At 48.1% G+C, this 24,269-nt stretch overlaps 4 protein-coding genes across 4 annotated transcripts; all 4 read right to left on the bottom strand.

Moving 5' to 3' along the window:
* Nucleotides 1-1,051: 1,051 nt before the first annotated feature.
* Nucleotides 1,052-5,642, bottom strand: LOC120643568. The gene is made up of 2 exons (XM_039919962.1): nt 3,340-5,642; nt 1,052-1,391 (listed from the first exon to the last, which is right to left on the bottom strand). The coding sequence occupies exon 1, from the start codon at nt 4,314-4,316 to the stop codon at nt 3,378-3,380; it is 939 nt and encodes a 312-aa protein (XP_039775896.1). The 5' UTR covers nt 4,317-5,642; the 3' UTR covers nt 1,052-1,391; nt 3,340-3,377.
* Nucleotides 5,643-14,087: 8,445 nt separating this feature from the next.
* LOC120643566 (seipin-1-like) lies at nt 14,088-15,951 on the bottom strand. The gene is made up of 2 exons (XM_039919961.1): nt 15,124-15,951; nt 14,088-15,022 (listed from the first exon to the last, which is right to left on the bottom strand). Exons 1-2 carry the CDS (start codon nt 15,694-15,696, stop codon nt 14,771-14,773), a joined length of 825 nt encoding a protein of 274 aa, XP_039775895.1. The 5' UTR covers nt 15,697-15,951; the 3' UTR covers nt 14,088-14,770.
* A 139-nt stretch (nt 15,952-16,090) lies between these two features.
* LOC120643564 (2-carboxy-D-arabinitol-1-phosphatase-like) lies at nt 16,091-18,854 on the bottom strand. Its single transcript, XM_039919959.1, has 8 exons — nt 18,358-18,854; nt 17,973-18,189; nt 17,770-17,888; nt 17,440-17,538; nt 17,196-17,249; nt 17,021-17,119; nt 16,811-16,918; nt 16,091-16,612 (listed from the first exon to the last, which is right to left on the bottom strand). Exons 1-8 carry the CDS (start codon nt 18,775-18,777, stop codon nt 16,244-16,246), a joined length of 1,485 nt encoding a protein of 494 aa, XP_039775893.1. The 5' UTR covers nt 18,778-18,854; the 3' UTR covers nt 16,091-16,243.
* Nucleotides 18,855-20,123: 1,269 nt separating this feature from the next.
* On the bottom strand, nt 20,124-23,272 carry LOC120643563 (adenylosuccinate synthetase 1, chloroplastic). Its single transcript, XM_039919958.1, has 4 exons — nt 22,925-23,272; nt 21,289-21,981; nt 20,897-21,208; nt 20,124-20,644 (listed from the first exon to the last, which is right to left on the bottom strand). The coding sequence occupies exons 1-4, from the start codon at nt 23,234-23,236 to the stop codon at nt 20,474-20,476; spliced, it is 1,488 nt and encodes a 495-aa protein (XP_039775892.1). The 5' UTR covers nt 23,237-23,272; the 3' UTR covers nt 20,124-20,473.
* Nucleotides 23,273-24,269: the final 997 nt, after the last annotated feature.

Raw genomic sequence — 24,269 nt, 5'->3', positions numbered from 1 at the left:
AGATTTGAGCCTTTTCGTTTTGGAGTGCGCCATGGCCCATGGGGGAGGTGAAGCACCTTTGCCTGGTGAAGTTCAGGGAGGGCGTCATGGTGGTGGAGGACGTCCTCAAGGCATGACCGACCTTGTCGCCGAGATGGACACGGTCACACCCTTCGAGTGGTAAACTCTGACGACCTTTGCCTTCCCCTTCTTCTGTTTAAAGATTACTGCACTGCACTGCATGCTGAAGCCTGGATGTGCTGGGCAAGCTTTTGTTCAGTCATTCAGCTAGCACATATATAGAGATGTGGCCGAGATGGGGACATGGTGAATTCCTTCGGGCGGTGCACATTACTCATGAGTTACCATTTCGTTTTCCTTCTGTGAAGCTCAATGGTGTGCACTCAACTCTGTGGATAAGACTTTTCCACTGCTTGCTGGAGTAGTAGTGACACACAGTGGAACTGTGGAAGCCTGAATGAGTATAAGCAAAGCTTTTGGGCCAGTCATTCAGGTATCTGCCCGGCTTCTTCAGAGATGCTGACGCCGCCGACGACCTCACCGGCAGCTTATTACTGCTTGTTCTGCTATGTATCCCTCCCTCCCTCCCGGCTAGGACATCTAGTGTGTTAGCTGTACCGTGCAGCACTCCTTTCATGTCCCTGCTGTTTGGTTATCTTTGGAATAAATTTTGGTGATCTTTCCGGTAGCAGCTGGCTGTACAACCACATGTAATTTCTGTCCCTCTTTTCGGCGTTTATGATGAATTGATGGATCCCTAATCGAGCTTTATTGTGTACTGGCTAGTACTGCTTAAACTTTGACAAAAGCAGGTGTGGCCGCCCTAACTTTGGGTAGCACAGTGGTTACTCCTACACTGGTAAACAAAATAACAGTCAGTGCATTCTTATGAAGGCATTCATGTTGTCATTTAAACTCCGTCTGAAGGACCGAAGCGGAGCTGCGTTTATCTTTGGCGTCCTCTCTTTCCTGGCCAGCCTTATGATGGAGCTATATTAGTACCTTTGTAGACATAAAACGAAGAGACACCTGCAAACAAATTTCTCACATATAGCAGTTTACAGACCTTTAAGATTTCAAATAGCAGGGATAGAAAGGGACCAAACGTATATGCATGTTTAAGTACATAACGTTAATTGAACTGACAGGATTCTAATCGTTTCTTTATTACTCGATCCTCCTTTAACTTTGGTGGTACAACAGTTACTCGTGGTACTTCGGCAATATGTCAGTGCTTTGTAGTGAAGGCATCTGAAACTCCATTGTTCTCGCTTCCTTCTTTCTTGTAGTGACGGGCTGGACATCTTGATGTGTACTTTCGCATTATAATTTATTTTTGCTGCACGATGATAATAATCCTGATCTTCCTAATTACATAATGGCCACCGTACCTGCGAGGTATACTTTCACAATCATCATTCATGAAATTCAGTGGCCATTGCATAACTTATGACGCATCAAGACAATGGGGGGACGGCATATCACATATGACATTTGCAACTACTTTAAAAATGTCATGAGCTCATTGAATCATTCTTGCGATGATAGACATGTTTTCGCGACCGTGCCTGAGCACATTTTTCATTAAGTGAGAAGCGATGATAGACATATGTAGCCAGTAAGATTAGCTACTTGTAGAATTGGAGCAGACCCCAGCAAGAATACGCAGACTGAAAACAGCGTGATCAGCTGAAAGGCTGAAGTCGTCGCTTTCAGTTTCTGAAGAATCACTGGCAGTCACAGATCAAACCCGTATAAACGGGGAGGTTCACCAGACTTGCAAGCCTTAACCTTATCAAAACATAGTTCCCAGGATGCTCATGCTCGCTACTACCAACAGATTTTCCTGACGTGCTGCCGTGAGGAATCAATGATAGGGCTGTTATTTTAAACCAGTGGTCATATCTGAAACAGTATCAAGAGCACTGCAAGCAAACTCAGCACACCATTTGTATCCAGTCATCTACGGATCATGTCACCATTAACACTCCACACGTTGCACATGAGTAATAACTCTTGACAGCAACACTGCATTTGGCCAAATCCAACTCTGACCCACTCCAAATCAAGGCACAGCTCAGGAACCAAGATGAAGTTGGCCAGATTCCATGGCCGCTGACGTGCGGTGCTGAGAACCATCATCCATTCATCTCACATATGGAGCCTCAAGACTTTTTCTTGTACTGGTTTCTTGATAAGATACTGCCAAGTAATCAGATGCATGTTTATGTTTAAGCATGTTTAGCAACATACTTCCACGCTGTTGTAGCAATTTTACCAAGAAACAAAAAAGAAGTGGCAAATTTGTCCTAGTGTTGCAACATGTTCTTTTTAAAAAAAAATAAATGTGTGGCAACATGGTTGCTTGGCAAACAGAGTAACAGATATGATGATGCTCACATGATGGGTGACACTACCATCAGTCCCTTTCGTCTGCTATGCTAATGCCAGTTTGGCGTGGAGCATCAGATAAACACGAGAGAGACAAACAAAACCAAAGGACGCAGCAGAATCTATTGTCTCGTCTCTCGTGAGAAGCAGCAGGAAAGTGAAGCTCTCACGGGAGTAGAAACTGGCAAGGAGAAGCCATTGTGTTGTATGCAGGGACAGCTTGGGACCAACGCCAAGTGGATCATCACACCTACACCCCCGTCAGACTTTGTAAACAGAGGCAGTCATGTGGTGATAAATTAGGACAAGGACAGGGACTGTTGAAATTACAGGGACCAAAGAGCAGCAATGAATTAATGATCGACTTATGCAGGGCAAAAGACAAAGCAGTGATACGATAGTCTGCAAGTATCTGTGAACATGTGGTGGATTCCAGGATTCAGTACTTGGGAACTAAAATTGAAGCACAAGTGTGTCATAAAGAACTGCCGTGTGATATATTTGACTGCAAATCTGCAATGAAGCAATGGAGGTAAACATTTATGGGAAGTGTACAATAAGCAGGAATTTGCAAGCTTTTGTACACCACCTGACATTTTGCACACAGCAGAAACGCTGGATCAAGCGCATTCTAATATGTTTTAGTATAATCCTTTGTTAACTGTACGAGCACACAGCTAAAATTAACCGAGGAAAAGAGGAAAAAGCAAAAGGAAGAAGAAGATGATCCCACACACAAGCAACCTCTCCTCTCCTCTTTGTATATCACATTTTCATTGTGTCTTCTCAAACCCATTTGGCACACTAGAATCTACAAGCCTAAACTGTAAGCACAACCATTCCCATCTTGGTTTGGCTGGATTTGCTAAATTCCACCAAATTTCCCAAGTCAAAGGACAGGCAGAGCAACCAGGGTAAGCAAAGCAGCGAGCGAGCATCAGCATTGACCTCTTGGGAGCGCTGAAGCCTGAAGCAGTGAGCATCCATCAAGGCGGCGTCTTGATGGCCTGCACGACGAGCGCGAAGCCCGGCGCAGCGGCCTCCTCCTCCAGCCAGAGCCTGCTCTCGAGTGCGCTCCTCGCCCGCAGCATCACGACGGCGCACCCCGGCGGGTCCCGGAACCACCAGCCGTGCAGGTCCCACAGGACGTCGACGGGGGCGCCGTCGACGAACACCGTCTGGTTGCCCCGGAAGTTCCAGCGCAGGCGGCGCGCGTGCACGGCGCGCTTCCCGTCGACGCTGACCCAGAGCTCCTCGCCGCCCCCGGAGGAGGTGGTGGCGCAGCCGACGCTGACCTCGTGCTCCGGCGCGCCCTCCGCGAAGCGGACGCGCGCGCTGTGCATCGCGTTGTCGGGCGCCGCCACGACGCGGTCCGCGCGCGCGACGGGGAGGAACCGTGCCTTGGGGATCTGGCCCTCGAACTTGGCCTTGACGAACTCGGCGGCGAGGTCGCCGACCGCCAGGACGACTTGCGCGTCGGCGACGGCGACGAAGTAGAACCCGGAGACCGGCTCCGGGGACGACGCGGCGGCGTACCTGGCGGCGGTGAGGTCCCAGAAGAGGGCGAGCGGGGGGTGCCGCGGGTCGCCGGAGGGGAGGGAGCGGGTGCCCCTGCGGCGGCGGAGGAGGACGGCGGGGGAGGAGCCAGCGGGCCCGGCGAAGGAGAGCGTCGGGGGCCCGACAGGGGAGTGGGACCAGGTGAGGCGGAGGAGGAGCGGCTGCGAGGACGGGGAGAGCGGGATGGCGCGGTAGGACACGGCGACGGAGAGGGTGGCCGGCGGCGGCGGAGAGGGGGAGCCCGCGGCGGGGGCGGCAGCGAGCGTGGACGCCGGCGTGGTGCAGGCGACGCGGACGGCGCCGTCGGAGACGCAGGAGGCGAGGTCCCGCACGGAGGTGGGGAGCAGCAGGCTGGACGCGCTCACCATTTGGGGGTGGAGCTGGAGCTGGAGCTCGCGATCTGCTGCGCGGCGCGGCGTGCAATGCGTGAGGTCTGGGGTGCGAGGGGAGAGGGGGAGGTGGGGACTGAGGGGGGTTGTGAATGAATGAGCTCGGCAGGTGGGCGCGGGGGCGACCCGACGGCGAGGGTGGCGGGCGGCGCTGCGGCTGCGGGGGCGGAGCAGAGAGCCTTGCCAGCTGACTGGTAACCGCCCGGGAGAGGGAGAGGACGCTTCCGCTTTAAGGCGAGCGGAGGCCACGCTGGCCGTCGGATCAGGGACGAGGGGACACGAGCCGTCCGATTCGCTCGGCACGCTTTAAAGGCTGTGCGGGCTGTGGTGATGACGTGGAAGAGAAATTCAAGACTGTGTGGCGCGGCTTGAACTTTTTTTTTATATCTTTTACGGCTACACCTTCTAGTAATTTTTTCACATATCATATTACTGCGAGCAAACAAAATACATTTGCAATAAAAATTTGCAGCGGCATTCAAGAGCCGAAACCCTATCAAACGAGCCTAAATTTGGATCGCCGTTCGAACCACGGACTTGTTTGCTTGCCTAATTTTGTTTTATTATAATCACGGTCTATAGTGGGGAAAAAAAACCCCCCACCAAGCCATCTTCACCTGAACGGCTGTTAGCTCGATGAAAATGCTATGGGTGCTACCTAAATAATTTAGCTGATTAAACCATCGTTTTGGCAAATAATTAGCTGAACTATTGCTGAACACTGTTTAGCATTAGGTGAAACATTGACCTAGTAAGAACTTTTCATTAGAATGAATGTTCAGGGAACCACAACTTTAAAACCAACTTTTGTTTTCTGTTAAATTTGCCTACCTTGTTATTAGCCCCCTGGCCCGCCATAGATTTAGCTTCTTACCTAAATTTGCCTAAACTTAGTTGACCATTTTCGTTACCTTATTAGTCAATCATTGCATGTGTGGCAAAATTAGTTAAGCTACCTTTATAGCTTGAGTGCAAAGCTTCTCGAATTCTAGATCTCACGAAGCCGAAACTATTAGTTTTTCATTGGGTACCCTAATAATCCTAAGAGTGTTCTATATGAATCTGTGTACTCTGTAATCCACAGTATATATACAACAGCGGAATCTTGTCGATATCCAAAACTAGGTACTCTCTTCGAACAAATATATTATTTTAGGTTTGCCCCGAGTCAAAAATTTAACTTTGACCACTAACTAACTGGTTTTGCAGTTAATCAAAGTAATTCATAATGTCTACTTTCAATAAAAAAAGTAATGTATTTCAGTAGAAATCTGTAGTAAAAAAAGCTTTCCCTTCTAGCAAGGATGTTGTAAATGCCTCAGAGTATTTCTCATCAGATGGTGAAATAATATTGTACATGAGACATGTTAGTGCTCTCTCTTTTTTTTTGTGAACCTGGAAACACAGCGAGGGAAATTTTATTTTATTTTAGTACTCTTCACATGTTATGATATGTTAACTGACTAAAATAATATACGGGGCATTTCAAATAATTGATTAATGATGAAAACTAAACACAAATACTCCGTAAGTACACTAGGCTTTTCCTTTTACAACGTCTTCTATTTTTGATTAAAAAAATTGCATGCATTTTATTAAATGTAACAGAATCATTATTTCTTACGATCCCTGATCTTGACACATGCGCGTTGTCGGCTGTCAGGGGCGATGGATCTTCTCCCGTTTGGCTGCTTGTTTGCAAAGCTTCGGAGCTCGTGGAGATTCATCATTTGATCCCCTCCTGCGCGGGGCCGGATGGAAGCAGGCCATCCGGCGCGTGGACACGGTGATGCCGCTGTCGCCGTCAGGCTTCAGTCACGAGCAGTTGCGGCCGCATGGGCGCCAGCCAGAACAGCGCAGAATGCATGTCTCCTTTGTTTCGCAGGAAAACTAGGGAAACCATTGATCAAAAAAAAACAACGGGTGTGTTTAGTTCCCACCAAATTTCCAAATTTTTCATCACATCCATCACATCTCCTATCACATCGAAACATTAAATATAGCAAATAATCCATACATGGAGTACTAAATGTAGTTAAATAAAAAAACTAATTGCATAGTTTTGATGTACGTTGCGAGACGAATCTTTTGAGCCTAATTAGGTCATGGTAGGATAATATTTACCACAAACAAACGAAAAATGCTACATTGTGCTACAGTGACTGATGTGACTTTTTCTCCCCTTTTTCACCTCATCTAACACACAGCCAACAAGGGAAACCACAGCCCAACCGGTCTTTGTCTGCCAATGTTCCTGAATTCAGGCTCAAATCTCTCATTTTCTGGAGGACACGCAACAGAATCGGCTCAAAGTTTCAGTAAACAAATTTTCCATCACATCTCCATCACATCGAAACATTAAATATAGCAAATGACACATGCATGGAGTACTAAATGTAGATAAATAAAAAAACTAATTGCATAGTTTCGATGTATGTTGCGAGACAAATCTTTTGAGACTAGTTAGGTCATGGTAGGACAATATTTACCACAAATAAATGAAAAGTGCTACAGTACATTACAGTGTCCGATGTGACTTTTTCTCCCACTTTTCCAGGGATCTAAACACAGCCCAAATGAACAAGCAAAAGGGGGCTACAGCGACAGGCAACAACAGCAGGGGCCAAGTGTCGGATCATCAGACAGGACGGCAGATCAGTGATGGCAAAAGTGCGGACCTTCTTTTCAAAAAAAAAAAGGCCTTGTTTGGATAAAATCATGAAATTTTTTGCACAAAAAGACGAATGCATGCATGAAGTACTAAACGAAGTTTATTTGCAAAACCTTTTTAGGAATGGGTGTAATTTTTCGAGACGAATCTAATGAGCCAAATTTCATCATGATTGGCTACAGTGATGCTACAGTAACCGCGTTCAATCATCCTCTAATCGTACAGTCAAATGTCTCACTACCTAGAACAACTGCTACAGTACCACAGTTGTGGAGGTAATTTTGTAATTAGACTTTATTTAATACCACTAATTAATGGTCAAAGCTTCATTCATCTCTCATCAAAACTTTTCTACCCTCTAACCAAACATGGCCAAAAGTGCGGACCTGGTCAATGCAACACGTATTCATGCATTCACGTACGTATGATGAGCAAAAGAGATGGGTACCCGTACCGTGCTCCCCCCTAGTACGCTCGTCCATCAACGACGCAGGAGACGTCACTGCCAACTACTAACCCCCAGCAAGAATGCAAGATCGCAAATCCACCTGAATGAAACGCCGACCTTGACACCACATTACCTGCAATTCATAAAAAGGTTACGCCCACCAATAATAGAGGATTAAAAAAATGCTTAAAAAACGATGCCATCAAGGAAAGCAAGATGAAAAATTAGAATTCAAGCAAAGACTTCATTGCTAGTTGCTACCTTTGTCTCCTACCTTATGTCTCCATGTTTCTTCAATGCGGTCTCGCTATCGCGGGACGACTCAATCGTTAAGGTGTAGCACGTATCTCTTGAACCGAACCACGCAGCTCTACCGCACACGTGCCACACAAAATGTGTCGCGGTCGCACGGGAGCGGAACCATAATCTCATAAATTTGCACCCATCTCGACAGGTCACTGTGTTAAATAACTGATAGACTTTGCTAGATTATTAGCCAACACTAATGGGACTAGACTGTTTGAAATTAAAGAACACATGTGCATGGACCATTAGTCTGGTCCATGGGTTATTAACCAATCTGATCTGACAAGTGAGCATGTGAAACACGACTTTAAAAAAAGGGGCTCAATATGGATGATCCATGAAGCATTAAAAATGTACTATATGCATAGTCTGTTGACTTTGCTTCTTTCTTATAGGTCCAAGTTCCCCACATGTTGAATAACTGTTAAAAAAGAAATGAGACACTCGTCTGAAAACAAGGAGAGCAAGATCCCTGAAAGCATTAGACAGAACTTTCAGCTCTCAACAACCGGCAAAAGTCGAAACCAATTCTTAATCCAATTCCTTCTCATGAAAGATCAGATAGTGTGGCATTCGTGCACAATGATGTACAGTCTACATGTCTAATCGTGTCGGCAAACATAAATTTGTATTGCCAAGGAACGGACGCGAAAAAATAATCCTGTTGGCAAACATAAATTTGTGTTACCAGGAAAGGGAAAGAGGCAAGCTAGTATTCTTCATACCTGTATGTTTCAGAAACAGATGGATGGAATTCTTTTTTCTTGTTAGACTAGGTGTTGACAACGACTCATCAATGAGGTTCACAAATGCAGAGGACACAAGTTGAAAAAACAGGCCTTTGTGTTTGTGACTTACAATAGAACCAGCTGAAGAGAAAGTGGATGCAATTGGAGAGAAGTTATATTACTATAGCTGATAGCAGCAAGGCAGTTCCCTTTGTTATCTTCAGTTCCCTAATCAGAAGGAAGAGAAGCATTAGGAAAAAAAAACAGATGTCAAGATATGTACTTTGATGCCAACTAGAGATGCATTTTGTCATCTTCTGCACTCCAGTTGGAACGGCCCCTCGTGCTACTTGCAGGTAGCAACTGTTGATCAGCATGGGAAGTTTCCACTCCATCAAGAGCCCAGTTGGTCCTACTTGCAGGAAACAGCGTGGCAATGAAGAAGCATCGACATCACATCACGCTGGAAGTATTACTAATTGGAATCCTTCAGAACTTTCAAATTATTAGGTAAAGCATGAGATATACTTGTCTTCAACAATTTTTAGCAACTGCTATGAGGCATATGACATGGTTGTAGAAAGTGTTCAAGCAAATGGACAAGCATGAATGGAGAATGCGTGCTTCAAAAGCATACAAAGGACAAGGAGGGCCATCAAACGGTCAAACCAATTGCTGTTACTTGGAAACACAGTTCAGCTCTTCCAGAAATGATAAGGCGAGTTAATTGTCCTCAGAAATTAGAATAGTACCTACCCTAATACGGAGAACATGGACTTCAGATCTGTGGTTACTGGCTAAACAATATGCAAGGTCGAACTTCAGGAGGTCAGCTTTTGAGAGAATACAGGAGGGCACGAATCCTGAACTATTGACAAGCATCAAACTGATCCTGTGCATTTCTGTTATTTTTTCCCCTATTCCAACCCCAATGCGCATATTCCTCTCGCTGGTCTGAAACACTTAGATAGCGTTTGGATGTAGATATTAGGGCTCGGAATTCGGAATTGGAATTGGCAGCTGCGAATGCCAACTGTTTGGATGACTTAGAATTCGGAATTGGAAATCAATCTTAACGCCAACCGGCATTCATCCCACGCGTGTGCCCCCAGTCTCGATACCGAGCCGGACTCCTCCGTATTGGAGGGCATTGTCTTTCCCCGACCTCCTCGCGTCTCTCACCCTCTCTCCCACCAACGACCAACATTCTCTCCTCTATAGGCGAGTCGCGCCGCCGCCCCCCTTACGCTGGTGGGCCGGCGAGCTGCACTGCCCTCCACCTCCCTCCGCCGGTGAGCTGCACCGCTCTCCCCCTCCCTCCGCCGGCAAGTCGCGCCGCCATCGCTTCCCTCTACCGGCGGGCCACGCCGCCATGGCCAGGGCGCCCTCCTCCATCTTCCTCCTCGGCGGCTCCCTCCGCCGACGCGCCCGAGCGGGAGGAGAAGAAGGCCGCAGGGTGAGCGAGGAGCCGCGCCGCCCCTCCCCTGACCTCCTTCTGCGGTGAGCCCGTGCCCCTCCGCCGGCGAGCCATGTAACTCCTCCCCTACCTCCGTCCGTGGGAGAGCCCCTCCGCCGGTGAGCACCTCTTCTGCTCCCCTCTGGTCACGTGGATCTAGGAGGGGCGCGTGAATCCAAGAGGGGCGCCACCACTTTCCTGTGTGCCGTGACGGCAGCGACTGTTGCCGGAGTAGTGTTCTTCGGCCAGGTGGAAGATGGGAACAAATACCAATTCCATGCTTGTACATCCAAACATAAAAATGAATTGAGTTGTTTTCCATGCTTGTACTCCAATACAATGACATCCAAACAATAGAATTAGAATTGTATCTCATTTCAATACCATGGTTGATTTGGTATTGAACCCAATTCAATTCCATGCCCTCCAATATCGACATCCAAACGGAGTCTTAGTGTTTTACTTCTATCTCTGTGGAAAAAACAAGAACGATGGCAATGCCATTAGTGCTTCACTGTTGAAACCATGAAATATCTTTTTTACTGGAAGGTGTATTTTGAAAATCAAATTAAACTTTGCAATAAATCTAGTTTAGACCAAGAAGTAAATTTTATGAGGGCAAAAATGGGACAGCAACACCACAGGTGAAGTGTTGGATCTAACTGAAATCGGATCAACAATATGCAGAGGAATCAGCTAATCATGGATCACTCGTGGTCTCCAGACATGTGAAATGTCAAGTTTCCGTAGGGGAAAAAACAGGTACAGTCATACAGCAAAAGCATACGCCAGTGCCAACAACTCCCGATATCACGCTCTCTAATGAAATACAATGGCCTACTGAACTTAGTACTGGAATAGACATGTTCACTTCCCAATGATTAAAAGATTTTTTTTATAATTCAGTGATTGAAAGATTAACTAACTAATACACAACAGGGAAAGCACAATGAAGGGTTGTAGATGAAGCAAAAGCTTGATCCCTTGTCACATGGCTAATGTCTCCATTTTTGTTCATAGGCCTAATGCAACATTTTTGTTCAACATTTAAGGTACCACTCTGTAGCAACCGCTCTTAAATTGCAAAACTTCATTAAACAGATGGCAGATCAAATGTGCTGCATAGGATACAACCTTAGTCTAATAAGTTTGCCCCCGTCTATCCAGTACAGAGAGACTACGCCCAGACTCACCTACTGCTGTGCTGATGCCAGTTCACAAGGATCTGCCCATTGGTCAATGAACGGGTCCATGAGTCATGAACCAATCTGATCGGAGAAATGAGAATGTGAAATATGGTCAAAAATCATTTTATATACAATCAAATCATGAAGCAATGTGAGAATATGAGAATGCGATACATGCATTGGCTAAACCAGTTGTTTATATCAAAAGCATCACTCTGTTCGTCTCTCTCGGTCGCCTCTCTAGGCGACGAGAGGGGCGCCCCACCTCCGCATCCAAACCACCTCCCCTCCGGCAGCTCCCCTTGGCCGCCGCCGCTGCAGGCTGTTGCGCGGCGGCGGCGGCCAGCTCTGGTGCCGAAGCCGGCATCCATGCTCTTCCACCCCTCTCCTCTCTCCATTTTCTTCTCTCTTTTCCGGTTTGTGCTTCAAGTTGTAGTGACGCCCATGGCTATGGCTGCCTGCTATGGTGGCGGATCCGGGGCCTCCGAGTGTGGATCCGGTCCCTACAGTACCGGATCTGGTGCTCCCAGGCGCGGAGGTGTGGCTGCTCGCGCTGGGCGCTGCATCTCCCACCATGGCTGCTGTCTCTGCTGCTTTGCGCCTTGCCGCTCGCGCGAGCCGAAGGGGCTCAAGCAGCAAGGTGCTATCTACTCTGGCGGGTACCGTGGTGGGCTCGTGCCTGGCGCTGCCATGCTTGGTGACGACGGTGGTCGGGGTCGGAACCCCACCCCCTGTCCCGGCTCCGTGGACGCTGTGGTCGCCGGCGGCCCGCGTCCCTTCTACCGTGGCGGTGGCGAGGGCGTCCAGACATGCTTCAGCAATGGATCTAGTGCCCTGCGGCATGTGGTTGCCGGTCATCTCACGACGGGTGCTGCAGCTGGTGGGCCGGTATACACCAGGAGAAATCCTAGTCCGGTATTTTACCGGTGCCGACAACGACGACACCATGAGGTGCCGATCTCCCTTCTTGAAGGCGTTGTTCGAGGCGTCCCTGCCACTGTCCATCTATTGGTTGGGCATGGGTACTAGTCAGGAGAAATCCTAGCCCGGCGTTGTGCCGGTGCCGTCATCGACGACGCCTTTGGGCGCCGATGTACTCCCTGGAGGTGATGACAAGAGTCCGCGTGTCCCTCCTGGCATTGTCCGCTACTTCTCGAAGCCGAAGAATTGCTTGGCGTATCCCCCTCCTCTTCGTGGGTGCTGCTAGCTTACTCTTCCTGGGTGATGCAGGCATTGGTTGGTGGCTGCTGTCGTGGTTCGGCGAGCGTCCTCCCCTGGCGCATCTGCTTCGTCGATGCTCTCCTTGTTGATGGTGGCAAAAAATCAAATGCCGGGTGGTGTTTTCACAGCTTCCATCATTCCTCCTCACGGTTTCCTCCCCTTGGGTGGCGTTGGATGGTGGTACGTGGAGCCCGGATGTGCTGTAGGTGTCACCTTCGGCTACAAGGGAGGTTGTCGTTTCCGGTGAGCTTTGGTTTGTGTGTCCTTCGCCACTCTTAGTCCCCATCCCACTGGGTGGTCCTCGGTTGGAGGGCGGCAGTGGGTTCGGCGTAGCTACGAGGGGTGGTGCAGGATGCAACAGATGAAGCAAAATGGGCAAGTATGTTGTTCAGTGGTGGCGCTAATCGGCGATTGTTGGTGTCTTCCGATTGTGTCATGCTTTGTCTTTGAATTGTTTGCGAGCTGTACTTTTCTTTGTTGTATCTGGTTGTCTTCTTTTCGAATTCTGTAACAATCTGATCGTTTAGCGGTCAATGCCTGTATGGTGCCTGGCACCAAAACTATCACCGGCTAGTCCGGCATCTGTGGTTTAATGAAATTCAGGTGGGGACTTTTCGTCCCCCCCCCCTTCTCAAAAAAAAATATCAAAAGCATTATAAAATTGGTGCATGATTGTTGACTTTGTTTATATCAACAGAGTGAGAACCAAATATAATGCTGCAATTCATATATGTATAATAGCATGTCAGATAGATGAATTATGTACACTAAACACGTTTTCTTTGTTCTTGTTCAGCTAGAAATTTTTTTGACTATGAATAGTCTATAAATGCATAAGCTGACAAAAGAGCATTTTATATCACCTAACCTACTGTTGGACCAGTTAAAAAGATAGATTTTTGCAACAGGGGAGACGATTTAATACTCCTAACTGACAACAGTAAAGCAGTTGGGGAGATGGAACAGATACTTCTCAAGTCTTACCAGACTAAAACGTAGAGAAAAATCAACATGGATGCAATTCAGACTCTGAAATAAATTAATTATGCACTCGATAGGAAGGAGGATACCTGTTAACTCCCAGTTGAAAATGATGAAGTTTCCTTCCTCTGCGCCGGTGTAGTTGGGATGGCCCAGCTTGCTGTAACTTGCAAAAGCTCAAAACACTTCAATGTTTTGATCAGCATGAGAAGTCTCTGTTAAAAGATGAGGCCACACGGTTCTTGCTTATCAATATCTACAATAAATGATTGCGCAGTGCTCTGCTCAACATATTAATTTCCATTGCCTCAAAAAAAACATATTAATTTCCACCCTACTTTGTTGAGGACACAAAATATTGATGCACGAAGACATGTGGATCAGTTGCTTGAGGCTCGCAATAGCCCTATCTGACAGTTTCAGTAGCTGTAATAAGATTAGTAAAAAAGTATAAAAACCTGTGCAAAACCTCAGTGTCCTATAGCATTAATGGTCCCAGCTTATACAATTTTCAGCACCTGTAATAAAGCAGGGCCAATCTAACAAATTACTAGTAGTCATTCGCTGTCTACATCCTACTGCCCAACAAAGGAACAGGAATAAGAAAGGCCACTGAAAACATAGTTGCAGGAAAGCAGATGGTTTGAAATAAGACAATTTATTGTCTAGAGAGGGTGTAAAATACGCAGATTACTCAGAGATTCAACTTACAAGATACTGGCATGTGGCATGTAGAACTAGACACCCCATAATTTCCATGAAAATAAGTTCACCCAAAGAAAGTCTGGGAGACACATGAATAAGGAACACAAGTTCCATGAAGTTCTTGCAGTTTTCATCCATCGATACATTTTTTTACACGCATTGTTTGAAAGCTTGTATGAAAGGTATTTGCGTCTCATATACAGAAGATTGGCAGTAACAGTAAACACAAATTTCACAGCAACGTCTTTGATCGAATTAGTTGATATCATCCTGAGGATTGGGTATTTGGGTGCACTTGGATTCTCAAGGATCATTCATGGGTCATGGCCTGATCGGTCTCCACCACAGTAACACTAGAAGTCGAACCCTCAGTGAACTTGAGGTCCATGCTGCCTTCATGTAATTGCGTCCGAAATTGTGAGTTCCGCTTGCTTCTCCTCTGTCTCCTCTTCACTGTAAAATCTTCAGATAACTCCTGGCTTGGGCTTTCACCAATGTCTACTGTACCCAGATGAGAAGTCATCATTCCATTGGCCTGAAGTTCAGATAACCTTCTATTTCTCGCGGATGCCGCAAGGGGCCGGACCCAACAAATGGCAAGAACAACAAGAACAATGTAGACAGAGAATGACACCCACACACATAATGTCCATTTAAAGCCCCGTGCCAGGCTCTTTGTCCACGGAGGATTTGTCTGCACAACAACCTCTGCTTTGTACACCTGAGGCAGCTACACTATAGCAGCTCTTGGCTGCAGCAGGACTCTGATTAGCCCTGTTTTCTTGTGACGGCCATGACCTTCCCTATACTGCAACACCTTCAGATTTGCAGTCTGGGTCTCACTGCGCACGCCCAGCGTGAGTAGCACACACATCAGCGCAGATTGCGCTAGCCGGACAGGGGTGCTCTTATACCTCAGCATATATGGCTGCGCAGCTGATGCCATGGTGATTCCACCGACAGAGATTGCCTCTCCTTTAATCTGCAGAGAGTAAGTTTATCATGAGATGCAAATCAGCATAAGAATTGTTAAGCTCCAAGAAATTTGGATTGGGAATCGAGTAAAATCATGCAGCTGTATACCTGGAACATGCCAATCTCTCGATTGTGGTAGGAATCAGGCAGCAGCAGCGCCATCGACACCATCACGGAGTGCCCGGCCGGCAGCGTCAGGCCCCGCGCTCGGCCGAGGGCCACTGCGGCGCTTGGCTGCGCCTCCGTGTAGTCGAAGTAGAGCGGCCGGCGCACGGTCACCGGCTCCTCCACCCAGTACCGGACGAGAACGAAGCCGAGCAGTACGGACACGAACAGCGCGGCGACGAGGACGGCAAAGGTGCACGCCGCGGCGAGCAGGCCGAGGGCCGCGCGCCGGAGGTTGGATGCGACCACCGCAGGAAGGGCGCGCAGCGCGCCGACAAGGGTGGCGACGGGGAAGACGAGGCCGAGGATGGCAGAGGCGACGATCTCCCCGAGGAAGGCGACCAGCCGGATGAACCAGCCGGCCGGGCCGGCCAGGAAGAGGAGAGCATCGTTGGAATCGGCGGCGGGTGTGCTTCTTGGCCGGCCGGTGTAGAGGCCGTTGCCGGATACGGCGGCCGGCAAGGAGCAATCGTGCTGGCATTGGGACACCTGGTGTGGCGCTACCGCTGAATCCATTAGAAGATTGCAGTTGTAGGATCTAGGGAATGGACCAAACTCGGCAAAGGCTCGGTAGCAGGTAGCCTGTAGATTGCAGTGCTGCAGGAGGAAGAAGAGCTACACGTGGCAGAGAAAAGACACGTGTCACGCTCCTGCCCAAGCTGTGAACCTTCCGCCATGCAGATCGAGTCAATGCCTGGTGGCAACAACCTTTGTCAGTATCTTCGTCGCTGGAACTGATAACCACTTCACATGCTTGGCGACACAAAGGAGTGCAAGTTTCAGAGCTCGGCCTGAGCTGAATCTGCATCGCTACAGAGTGCAGGGTTCTCCTTACCACAGTCCACAGACAGACTCAGAAATGTTCACACTTCATGCAAGAGGAGTAGAGGACAGCAGAAACATGGAGATCTTTTTTCAACCGAGCACATACACATTTTTTTTTATGTAAACAGATGTTGTTATATTGAGATTAAGATATATGTACATCAATGTAAGATATTTACACGTGTGTGTTTCTGAAGGATGCTATACATTAACACGGAAAACGTTACCTTCAAGAATGTTAGAACTCCTCATCATTTTCAGTTGGCCGCGTAATGGGTATTGACCATCTACCGAGATGGGCTGTGTAATTTGTGCATCTGACAACGCCTCTTCCTTTAGGTCCATCCGGGAAATCGATCACGCTGATGCTTCCATCGTCTAGATGGAAAGATGACATGTACTCCATTGGCAAATCAAGGCACCGACAGAGCAGAGCAAGGTGTATGGCTGGATGGCCTACGGCCACAACAACTCGATCCGACTCACTATCATCCGGCAATTCATTTAGCAAGGCTTGCCACGCATCCTTGGACTGAGCCCACAGTCGCTCTAGTGTTTTGTATTCCATGCTGCCCATCCAGCCCGATTGAACTATATCCCCAAAGCTCTGCAGAAAGAAAGAAAAGCATTGATGATTACTCAGACATTGAGTGTTTCCAAGCTACAAACACACTATATGAATAGGGCGTACATTGAAAAGGTAAGTGCAAATCTTGAAGACATAAAAGAGAGCTGAAATAATATATTCACTAGTATAACTTGTATGACGCTTTGCAGAAATCGTAGACATTGAAGATGGTCAAACCTTTTGCTTTGCTTGAAAGGCATCATCAGTTTCAAGTTCTAGCAAATTCTTCATTTCCACATAACGAGGCACACAATCAGCACCTAAGCAATCTGCCGCCTCTTGGACCTACAATCACTCCACGGAATCAAAAATAGAAGGCCAAAAATAGGCAGAAGCAAAAGGGAACACAGTTTATTGAACTTCATTGTTGGTTCAGATTACAGTCACCTCGCATATAGCAGTTGCAGTATCAACAGATGCAACTTGTGGGCTACAGATAATACTGTTCACCTTCAGATCTAGAAGTAGTTCTGCAGTCTTCTGAGACTGAAAGTATATGTCCAGAAATGAGCTCAACTTGTGTTGGAAACAAACTGATGGTGCAAGAAATAAAATGAAGTACCTGTATAGTCCCAAGCATGTTCAGTGGTGCATATCCCATTCCACCTAGACTAATCTGCAACACAAAGCAATGAATGATCACTGGTGTAGATCAGAGTTGCAATGCTTTTCTAGTTTACATACCAAAGGTTACAATTAAACCAAATTATGTTGGCGCATGAAATTTTCTGAAGGTGCAAAATGTCATGAAAAGAAAATGTCTTTCCTCATGATAGAACACATGCACATACGAGTAAAAGTCATACCTCAGAACTGCTCTGTGTAGTTCCTTGACAGGCCAGAATGATCCTTTTGCTAGTCTTTCTTCCACCAGAACTTCCAGCAGCAACAGGAGAATTTGGGGTCTGTACAAAATACAATGAAGCACAAGCTTAAATCAAAGTGTCTTTTGGGGGGTTTAACCATTCCATTTTCCTATCATGTCTTGAGAATTCTTTCATCTCCAAGTTGATACAAAATGGCAGTTCTAACAGAAACGGGTAAGCAGTCCAAGTTCCAAATCATTTTTTAACGAAAAACAAAATAATCTTGTATGCCTATATTCTACTTGGTACAAGTCAGTGACCAGAACACACCTGATTTAAGCGGTTAAGACAAACATTTGGAGGACCTCCGCCAGTCTTTGGGGTGAAATCCAGCACACTAACGCCACAATTGCTCTGGAGCAGAACCCGAAAGTACTCGGCACCAAGTCCTAAACATAAACGTGAAGAACCAAACATCGATTTCAATCAACTGCGGCATCACAGACTGCACATCAAAACGTGGCAGCACCCACCCAAAGAAGTGGCGACGAGCGCCTGGTTCACTGCATTGTGTGCCACCACAAGCACCGACTTGCCCTCGTGTGCTAAAATCCTCTCCCAGCAGCTCCGCGCGCGGCCCCACAGCTCCCGCACCGGGTAGTGCCCGTCGATGCTGAAGTTGGCCGCGTTCTTCTGCCACTGCCGGTACACAACCCCGTACCTCTCCTTCCCTTCATGCTTCAGCAGTCCCTGGAAATCAGAATCACCAGCTCGTTACACTCGGGCATTCCCACAAGCACCTGCTAAGCAGCAAGTATGTAGGAGAATCAGCGAGCCGACTGGATCGAATTGAATTGGGGGCAATGCATGCATTCACGCAAACACCACCGCTGCATAGCATAATCACAGTAATCAGACCTGGAAAGAGTAGAGATCGATCTCGCGGAGGTCCGAGTCCGGGATGAGGCCGCCGTCGTCGCGGCCTTCCCAGATGATCTCGGCCGTGCGGCGGGAGCGCGCGAGCGGGCTGGTGAAGCAGGCGTCGAAGGCGTCGGCGAGGAGCATCTGGCGGGAGGTCGCGGCCTGGGCCTCACCCTTGGGCGTGAGCACGGAGGCGTCGGAGCTCCCCTGGATGCGGCCCTCCGCGTTCCACGTGCTCTGCCCGTGCCGCACCAGCGCCACCCGCTTCGCCGCCCGCAGCGGCGGGAGCGACGCGCCCGGGCGGGCCGGAGGGGACCGCTCCAGCTCGTGCACGCTCGAGCAGCGGACGGGGGGCCATCGGGCGGCGGCTCGCCGGCAAGCGGCCGCCGCCGGCGGGGCGGGAGCGAGGAGAAGCATGGGTGAGCGAGGCGCTCCGCTCCGCTCGGTTGGGGGAGTCGTGTGGTGGGATGTGTGGTTCGCGCGCGCGCGCGGTGAAGCTTGGCGCCAGGATGTATGGCCATGATTCGGCCGGCTACGCCCACGTGGCGGCTGGGGGATGCACCAGCGTCTCGGTCGTCGCCGTCGCAGCCTCGCCCGTGCTCGCCGCCGCTTCCCGCGCCTCGCGCTCAGCTCCGCTAGATAGCTTGCCGCCGCCGCGGCGCTGCGTGCCGATCGTGCTACTGCGCTGGATAGTTCAGTTTCAGGTTTTGCTTATATCCCTGAAACCTGATATTTCCCAAGGTTCAAAAAAAAACGCTGAACGCTGAGCGAACTAGCCGATGGTGTAGAGTTTTAGTAGTTTAAACGAGATTAAACGCGATTAAACATTTTTTATTTTTTTTATTATTTTTTGTGATACTGAGAGCAAAATCAGTAGTAATAACACAACTAGAAGTAATAATAGTGACCATACCTCTTGCTGCACACTTGTTTTTGACATCCCTTACTTTCAGACAACATTCAGGCATAAATATATCAGAGCAATCACATCCAAACATACATATATCAGAGCAATCACAAATCAGGCAGTTAGAGACTTATTCAAGGCAGGGCTAAGGCAAACACATACACATACACATACATGCAGATTCAGTATTCAATATTCACTTATCCTGTCATCCAGAGCAGGGGAGAGGAGCAGGGAGAGCAACAGGGTGTGGAGAAGCGAGCGGGAGGAAGGAGCAGCGAGTAGGGGAGGGCACTGACCTTGGGGGCTTGGGGCGGCTGCAGGGAAGAGCAGCGACGGGAGGCGGACGGGAAGCCGACGGGTCCCCTGCAAGAGGCGGACGCGCGACGGGTCCCCTGCAGGGAGGCGGAGCTGCAGAGTCGGCGGCGGACAGGGGCCCTGCAGGCCGCAGGGAGGACTAGGAGCAGCGGGAGGCGCAGTGGCTGGCGACGTCGGAGGCGGAGGCACGACGCGAGTCGCGGAACCCTGGAGGCAGATCCGCAGATGCGCGACTGATTGCACCGCCCAGACTGTCTTGGGCCCGTCTTCTAATTCCTGCGCCGGCAACTCCTTTCCCGCGCCATTCTTTCCTTCCTCCGGCTCACGCGCCAACATTTTTTTCAACGTTTACCCCATAAAACCCCATAAACGCAACGCTACCCCACCGTTCAGCGTTTAATCTTGATTAAACGACGTTTAAATGCATTTTTTTGAACCTTGATATTTCCTAGAGTTGCTACAAAAATCCAAGGCTCAAAATGGAGTTGAATGAAAAACGTAGGCAATAGATAGGAAAATTAGGGCAAGCACACGCATATTTCCATCAGCTATGTCTCATTTTCAACAAAGAACCAAAAGGTAGGCATCAGCACTCAGCAGAGTATCCAATCCAGATTTTTCAAATCACATTACACCAGGCTCAATTAGTACAAAATATATGATTTGGTGGAGTCAAACATAGTGCAAAACGCTCATCCTTATTCGCCTTAGCAAATGTTTCGGAAGATGTTTTATTATTGTGCACATTAGATCACTCCACCAGCCAGTAACTTCGCTGTATCAGAGCTACCATGACAACGGAGATGAATAGTAAGAGCAAATGCTCAAGGCTAGTTAGGGCTTGTTTTTTTTTCTGTCCAGTTGCCCGCAGACAAAATGAAGTGGCTTTTACTTGTATATGAGAGCATCTCTCCCAGGTCCAACACCAATGTAGTGCACTGGAACACCAACAAGCTCTTCTATCCTCTCCACATAGAGGCGAGCAGCTTGGGGAAGTTCATTGTAACTTCGAACTGAAGAAATGTCACTTTGCCACCCAGGCAGCACCTCATAGTTGACCTAAAACACAAGAAAGGGCATATAAGAGATGAAAGATATGTATTCTTAGTATCTTATACCTGTCTAAATTGTCACTTTCAAACTGGTTACTGTTTAAAACCACAAGCTTTCAAGACAAGCTTATTATATCATGTCTTTAAAAAATAGAAATTAGCATAAATTCTCAAACAATGCAATGATTCTATCCAAAGGCCTTATGGTTTGATTGACAAGCTGTGGAAACGAAGTGAACAGAAACACACCAAAGCTTACCTGTACTTGCTCCAGGGTGTCAAGATCCCCAGGGAAGGATTGTAGCTTCTGTCCATCAGTGGTGTTATATGAAACCCCCACCTTAATTTCTGGCAGGTCAGACAGAACATCAAGTTTGGTCAGATTCAGTGATGAGAATCCATTGATTTGACAGCAGTACTTCAGTGCAACAATGTCAAGCCAGCCGCATCGCCTTGGACGGCCCGTTGTCGTGCCAAATTCCATTCCAGCTTTCCTAAGGCGATCACCTTCCTCTCCAAATAGTTCGGTTGGGAAAGGACCAGAGCCAACTCTTGATGTGTAAGCTTTGACCTGCATGTAAAATATGTAGAACATATAGCACCACATGAAGAAATTGGTCTTCTACAATAATAAAAGTGGTTTTAACCTACCACTCCAATCAGGTCACCGATTACCCTTGGGGCAATCCCAAGGCCAGTGCATATCCCACCAGCTGAAGGGCTAGAAGAAGTCACAAATGGATAGGTACCAAAATCAATATCCAGCATTGTTGCTTGGCCACCTTCAACTAGAATTTTCTTCTTCTGCTGGATAGATTCATTTAATACATGGACAGTATCAGCAATGAAGGGCTCCAAGCGCTCTGCAAACCTCTTGTACCTCTCAACCTCTTGCTTGAGCATGTTTTTTCTGTACTCAAAGCCTTGAAATCTCGAAGCGGCATCTTTAAATAAGACATCAAGCTTATCCCCAAAAGTGTCCATGTTCCTTAGATCACAAACTCGCAGTCCATTTCGAGTTACCTTGCTTGAGTAACAAGGTCCAATGCCTCTCTTAGTTGTCCCTATAAAGGAATTTTCCAGCTCAGCTTCCCTAAGTCCATCTACAACCTGGTGCAGATCAAACAGCAGATGTGCCCGATCAGAGACCAGAATTCTTCCATCACAGGAGACTCCATTGGACTCAAGACCATCAATTTCTTCAAAGAACCCTGGAACATGGATCACCGCTCCGTTGCCAACAACACAAAGTGTCCCTTCATGGAGGATACCAGATGGAACAAGATGAAGGGCAAATTTCTTGCCTTCAGAGTTATAGATGGTGTGTCCAGCATTTGCTCCACCCTGTAACAGTATGGTTGAAACTATGATAAGGTTTCTAAACTCAGGAGAAACAGCTGACATATACTGATTGCTTATGCTGTGTTCCAAGAACTTCATGTGAAGTGTATAAATATTAAGAACAGAAAACCCATTTATACAAATAGCCAAGCAGGGAATTTCTGAGAGTATAGGAACATTCATCACAGAAATCAAGCAAAAAAGCATATAAGGGACTGGCTATGTAATTACCACCAGGAGCAGTAGTAATACTATGTTGCTGATAAACTACATGTGCATAGATTACTACAAGATGCGAAATATGGTAAGTGTCGAGCTTGAGTAAGTTGAGTAACTCACAGTGATTGCTTTAAGAATACAAGGAAACTAGCATGCCAGTATTTTACCCAACATAACATAAAAGTTTGCAGCAAGATAATATGCAACCCAGTAAATACGTATACTCTTTTGCTTGAATTAGCCATTACATGCACAATCTGTCCAGCTGAATCATACAATCCACATTTTTTCTAAGTGAAAAATGACAAGATACTAATTATCGCTGGTGCATCTTTCTTATCTTACATACAGTAAAGTGTTTATCTGTCAAGATAAAAAAATCCTAGCACTCTTGTAATCAGACAGAAGGTGCACTGTAACCAACATCCAGAATGTGTAAAAACTCAAAATCTACAAATGTGTAAAAATGTATTCTACGAATTGTACATAAAGTGGCTATCACTAGAATTGGTGACAGCGGGACGGATGCAACAATAACACCAGACGAAGGTGAACACTACACTACGATTATACAATTTCATCATCAAAGGCCAATCCAACAAAAAAAAACAACCCACACATTACAACGATCCCCGCCGCGAACGGCCAAATTTTCATCACCCCAGAAAAAGCACAGTAGCGCCACCGAACCGATTCGCACGAAGGAAACAGGAACGCGTCCCCTCACCTGGCAGCGCGCGACGATGTCGAAGCGCGGGGCGAGCACGTCGACGAGCTTTCCCTTCCCCTCGTCCCCCCACTGCGACCCCAGCACGCCGGCGACCTGGCTCAGCGCGGAAACCCTATCCTCCGCGGGGCCCGCGCGGGCGGACGCGGTCGCGGCGGCCGCGGCCGCGGCAGAGACAGGGGCCGGGAGGCGCGGCTTAGGCGGCAGGCGCACCGAGCGCGGCGCCGCCGGGCAAGCAGCCGGGGACAGGGGCTTCCCGCTCCCGCCGGCGGCGGCGGCGGCGGCCGGGTAGTTGAGCGTGGAGAGCGACATGATTGGCTCGTGGGTCCGAGGGTTTTAGGACGGGCTCGGCCGGACTTGAGGGCGGCGGACGCTAGGGTTTGGATCCGGGGGGGGGGGGGGGGGGGGGGGGGGGGGGTGGCGTCGCCGCGTCGTGGGCTGGGCCGTTAGTATGAACGGGCTGGGCTTCGGCGGTGTGAAAGTTGGGCCTTGGATACCGGCCCAGAAACGTGATTCGTGTCTGTTCACGGGCCATTCTCTCTCGTTCATGGGTTGTGGGCCAGTTATTGATGTACTGTGTTTTTTCGGGTCTGTTCACGGGTCTTTGTGTTGTCCTTGTTCAAATGGACTACGGCTGCCGGAAAAGAAGCAACTACTAGCTGCTTCCCCTTTGGCAGGTGCTGGCTGCTGGAACATGATACTTCCCCGGTTCATCGATCTCCAACTCTATAACATCCCGTAATTTTTACGAAATATTATAAATTTCAAAAATACGAGTTTTCAAAAACTTTTTGTGTGATTATGTTATTAGCTAGAATAATCTAAGAATATCTTCTTTCCTATCTCAAAATTCCTAGAAAATAAAAGCTTTTAATATAAGGATTATATTGATAGTGTGATTTATTTGGATTTTATTTTATCGAATCTACCTTGTTTAAAATTGTGTGTTGGATTTTATCCAAAATATTTTGAGCTTGATTTATTGAATGGAGTGGAGTTGAATTTGATTAAGCCAATCAAACTCAAACTCAAAAACTAACTACTAACCTCTAACCTACCTTGGGCTCAACCTAGCGAACCAGCCCACCTAAACCTACCCCAGCCTGGTCCAAACCGAGCGCCCCAGCCCATCCATCCTAACCTCCTTGCGCCGGCCCGCTAACACGCCTCGGCCTGCCAACTCTTCCGCCGGCCCGTTACCACAACGCTCGTCAGCCCGCACCGCAGCCTCGCGGCCCAGCGCCCAAACCCCGTGCCCGAACCGCGCACTCACGCGTGCGGACGCGCCTACGAAGCCCAGCCGGTCCACCAAACCCGGCACAGCACGCACGCCGAGCCGCAGCCC

This window comes from Panicum virgatum, chromosome 8K (genome assembly GCF_016808335.1).
Source record: "Panicum virgatum strain AP13 chromosome 8K, P.virgatum_v5, whole genome shotgun sequence".
NCBI classification, from domain to species: Eukaryota; Viridiplantae; Streptophyta; class Magnoliopsida; order Poales; family Poaceae; genus Panicum; species Panicum virgatum.
The sequence above is the reverse complement of the archived record's forward strand: the minus strand, read 5'-3'. Positions and strand labels throughout refer to the sequence as shown.

Excerpts from the sequence above, each read along its gene's own strand:
- LOC120643564 (XM_039919959.1), bottom strand. The coding sequence starts at position 18,777 with ATGCTTCTCCTCGCTCCCGCCCCGCCGGCGGCGGCCGCTTGCCGGCGA. Across the intron at positions 16,919-17,020 it reads CTGCAACTGCTATATGCGAG|GTCCAAGAGGCGGCAGATTG; the intron begins GTGACTGTAATC and ends GAGTGATTGTAG. Across the intron at positions 16,613-16,810 it reads CCTTTCAAGCAAAGCAAAAG|AGCTTTGGGGATATAGTTCA; the intron begins GTTTGACCATCT and ends TTCTTTCTGCAG.
- LOC120643563 (XM_039919958.1), bottom strand. The coding sequence starts at position 23,236 with ATGTCGCTCTCCACGCTCAACTACCCGGCCGCCGCCGCCGCCGCCGGC. Across the intron at positions 21,982-22,924 it reads ACATCGTCGCGCGCTGCCAG|GGTGGAGCAAATGCTGGACA; the intron begins GTGAGGGGACGC and ends ATACTGTTACAG. Across the intron at positions 21,209-21,288 it reads TCGGTGACCTGATTGGAGTG|GTCAAAGCTTACACATCAAG; the intron begins GTAGGTTAAAAC and ends TTTTACATGCAG.
- LOC120643568 (XM_039919962.1), bottom strand. The coding sequence starts at position 4,316 with ATGGTGAGCGCGTCCAGCCTGCTGCTCCCCACCTCCGTGCGGGACCTC.
- LOC120643566 (XM_039919961.1), bottom strand. The coding sequence starts at position 15,696 with ATGGATTCAGCGGTAGCGCCACACCAGGTGTCCCAATGCCAGCACGAT. Across the intron at positions 15,023-15,123 it reads GAGAGATTGGCATGTTCCAG|ATTAAAGGAGAGGCAATCTC; the intron begins GTATACAGCTGC and ends TACTCTCTGCAG.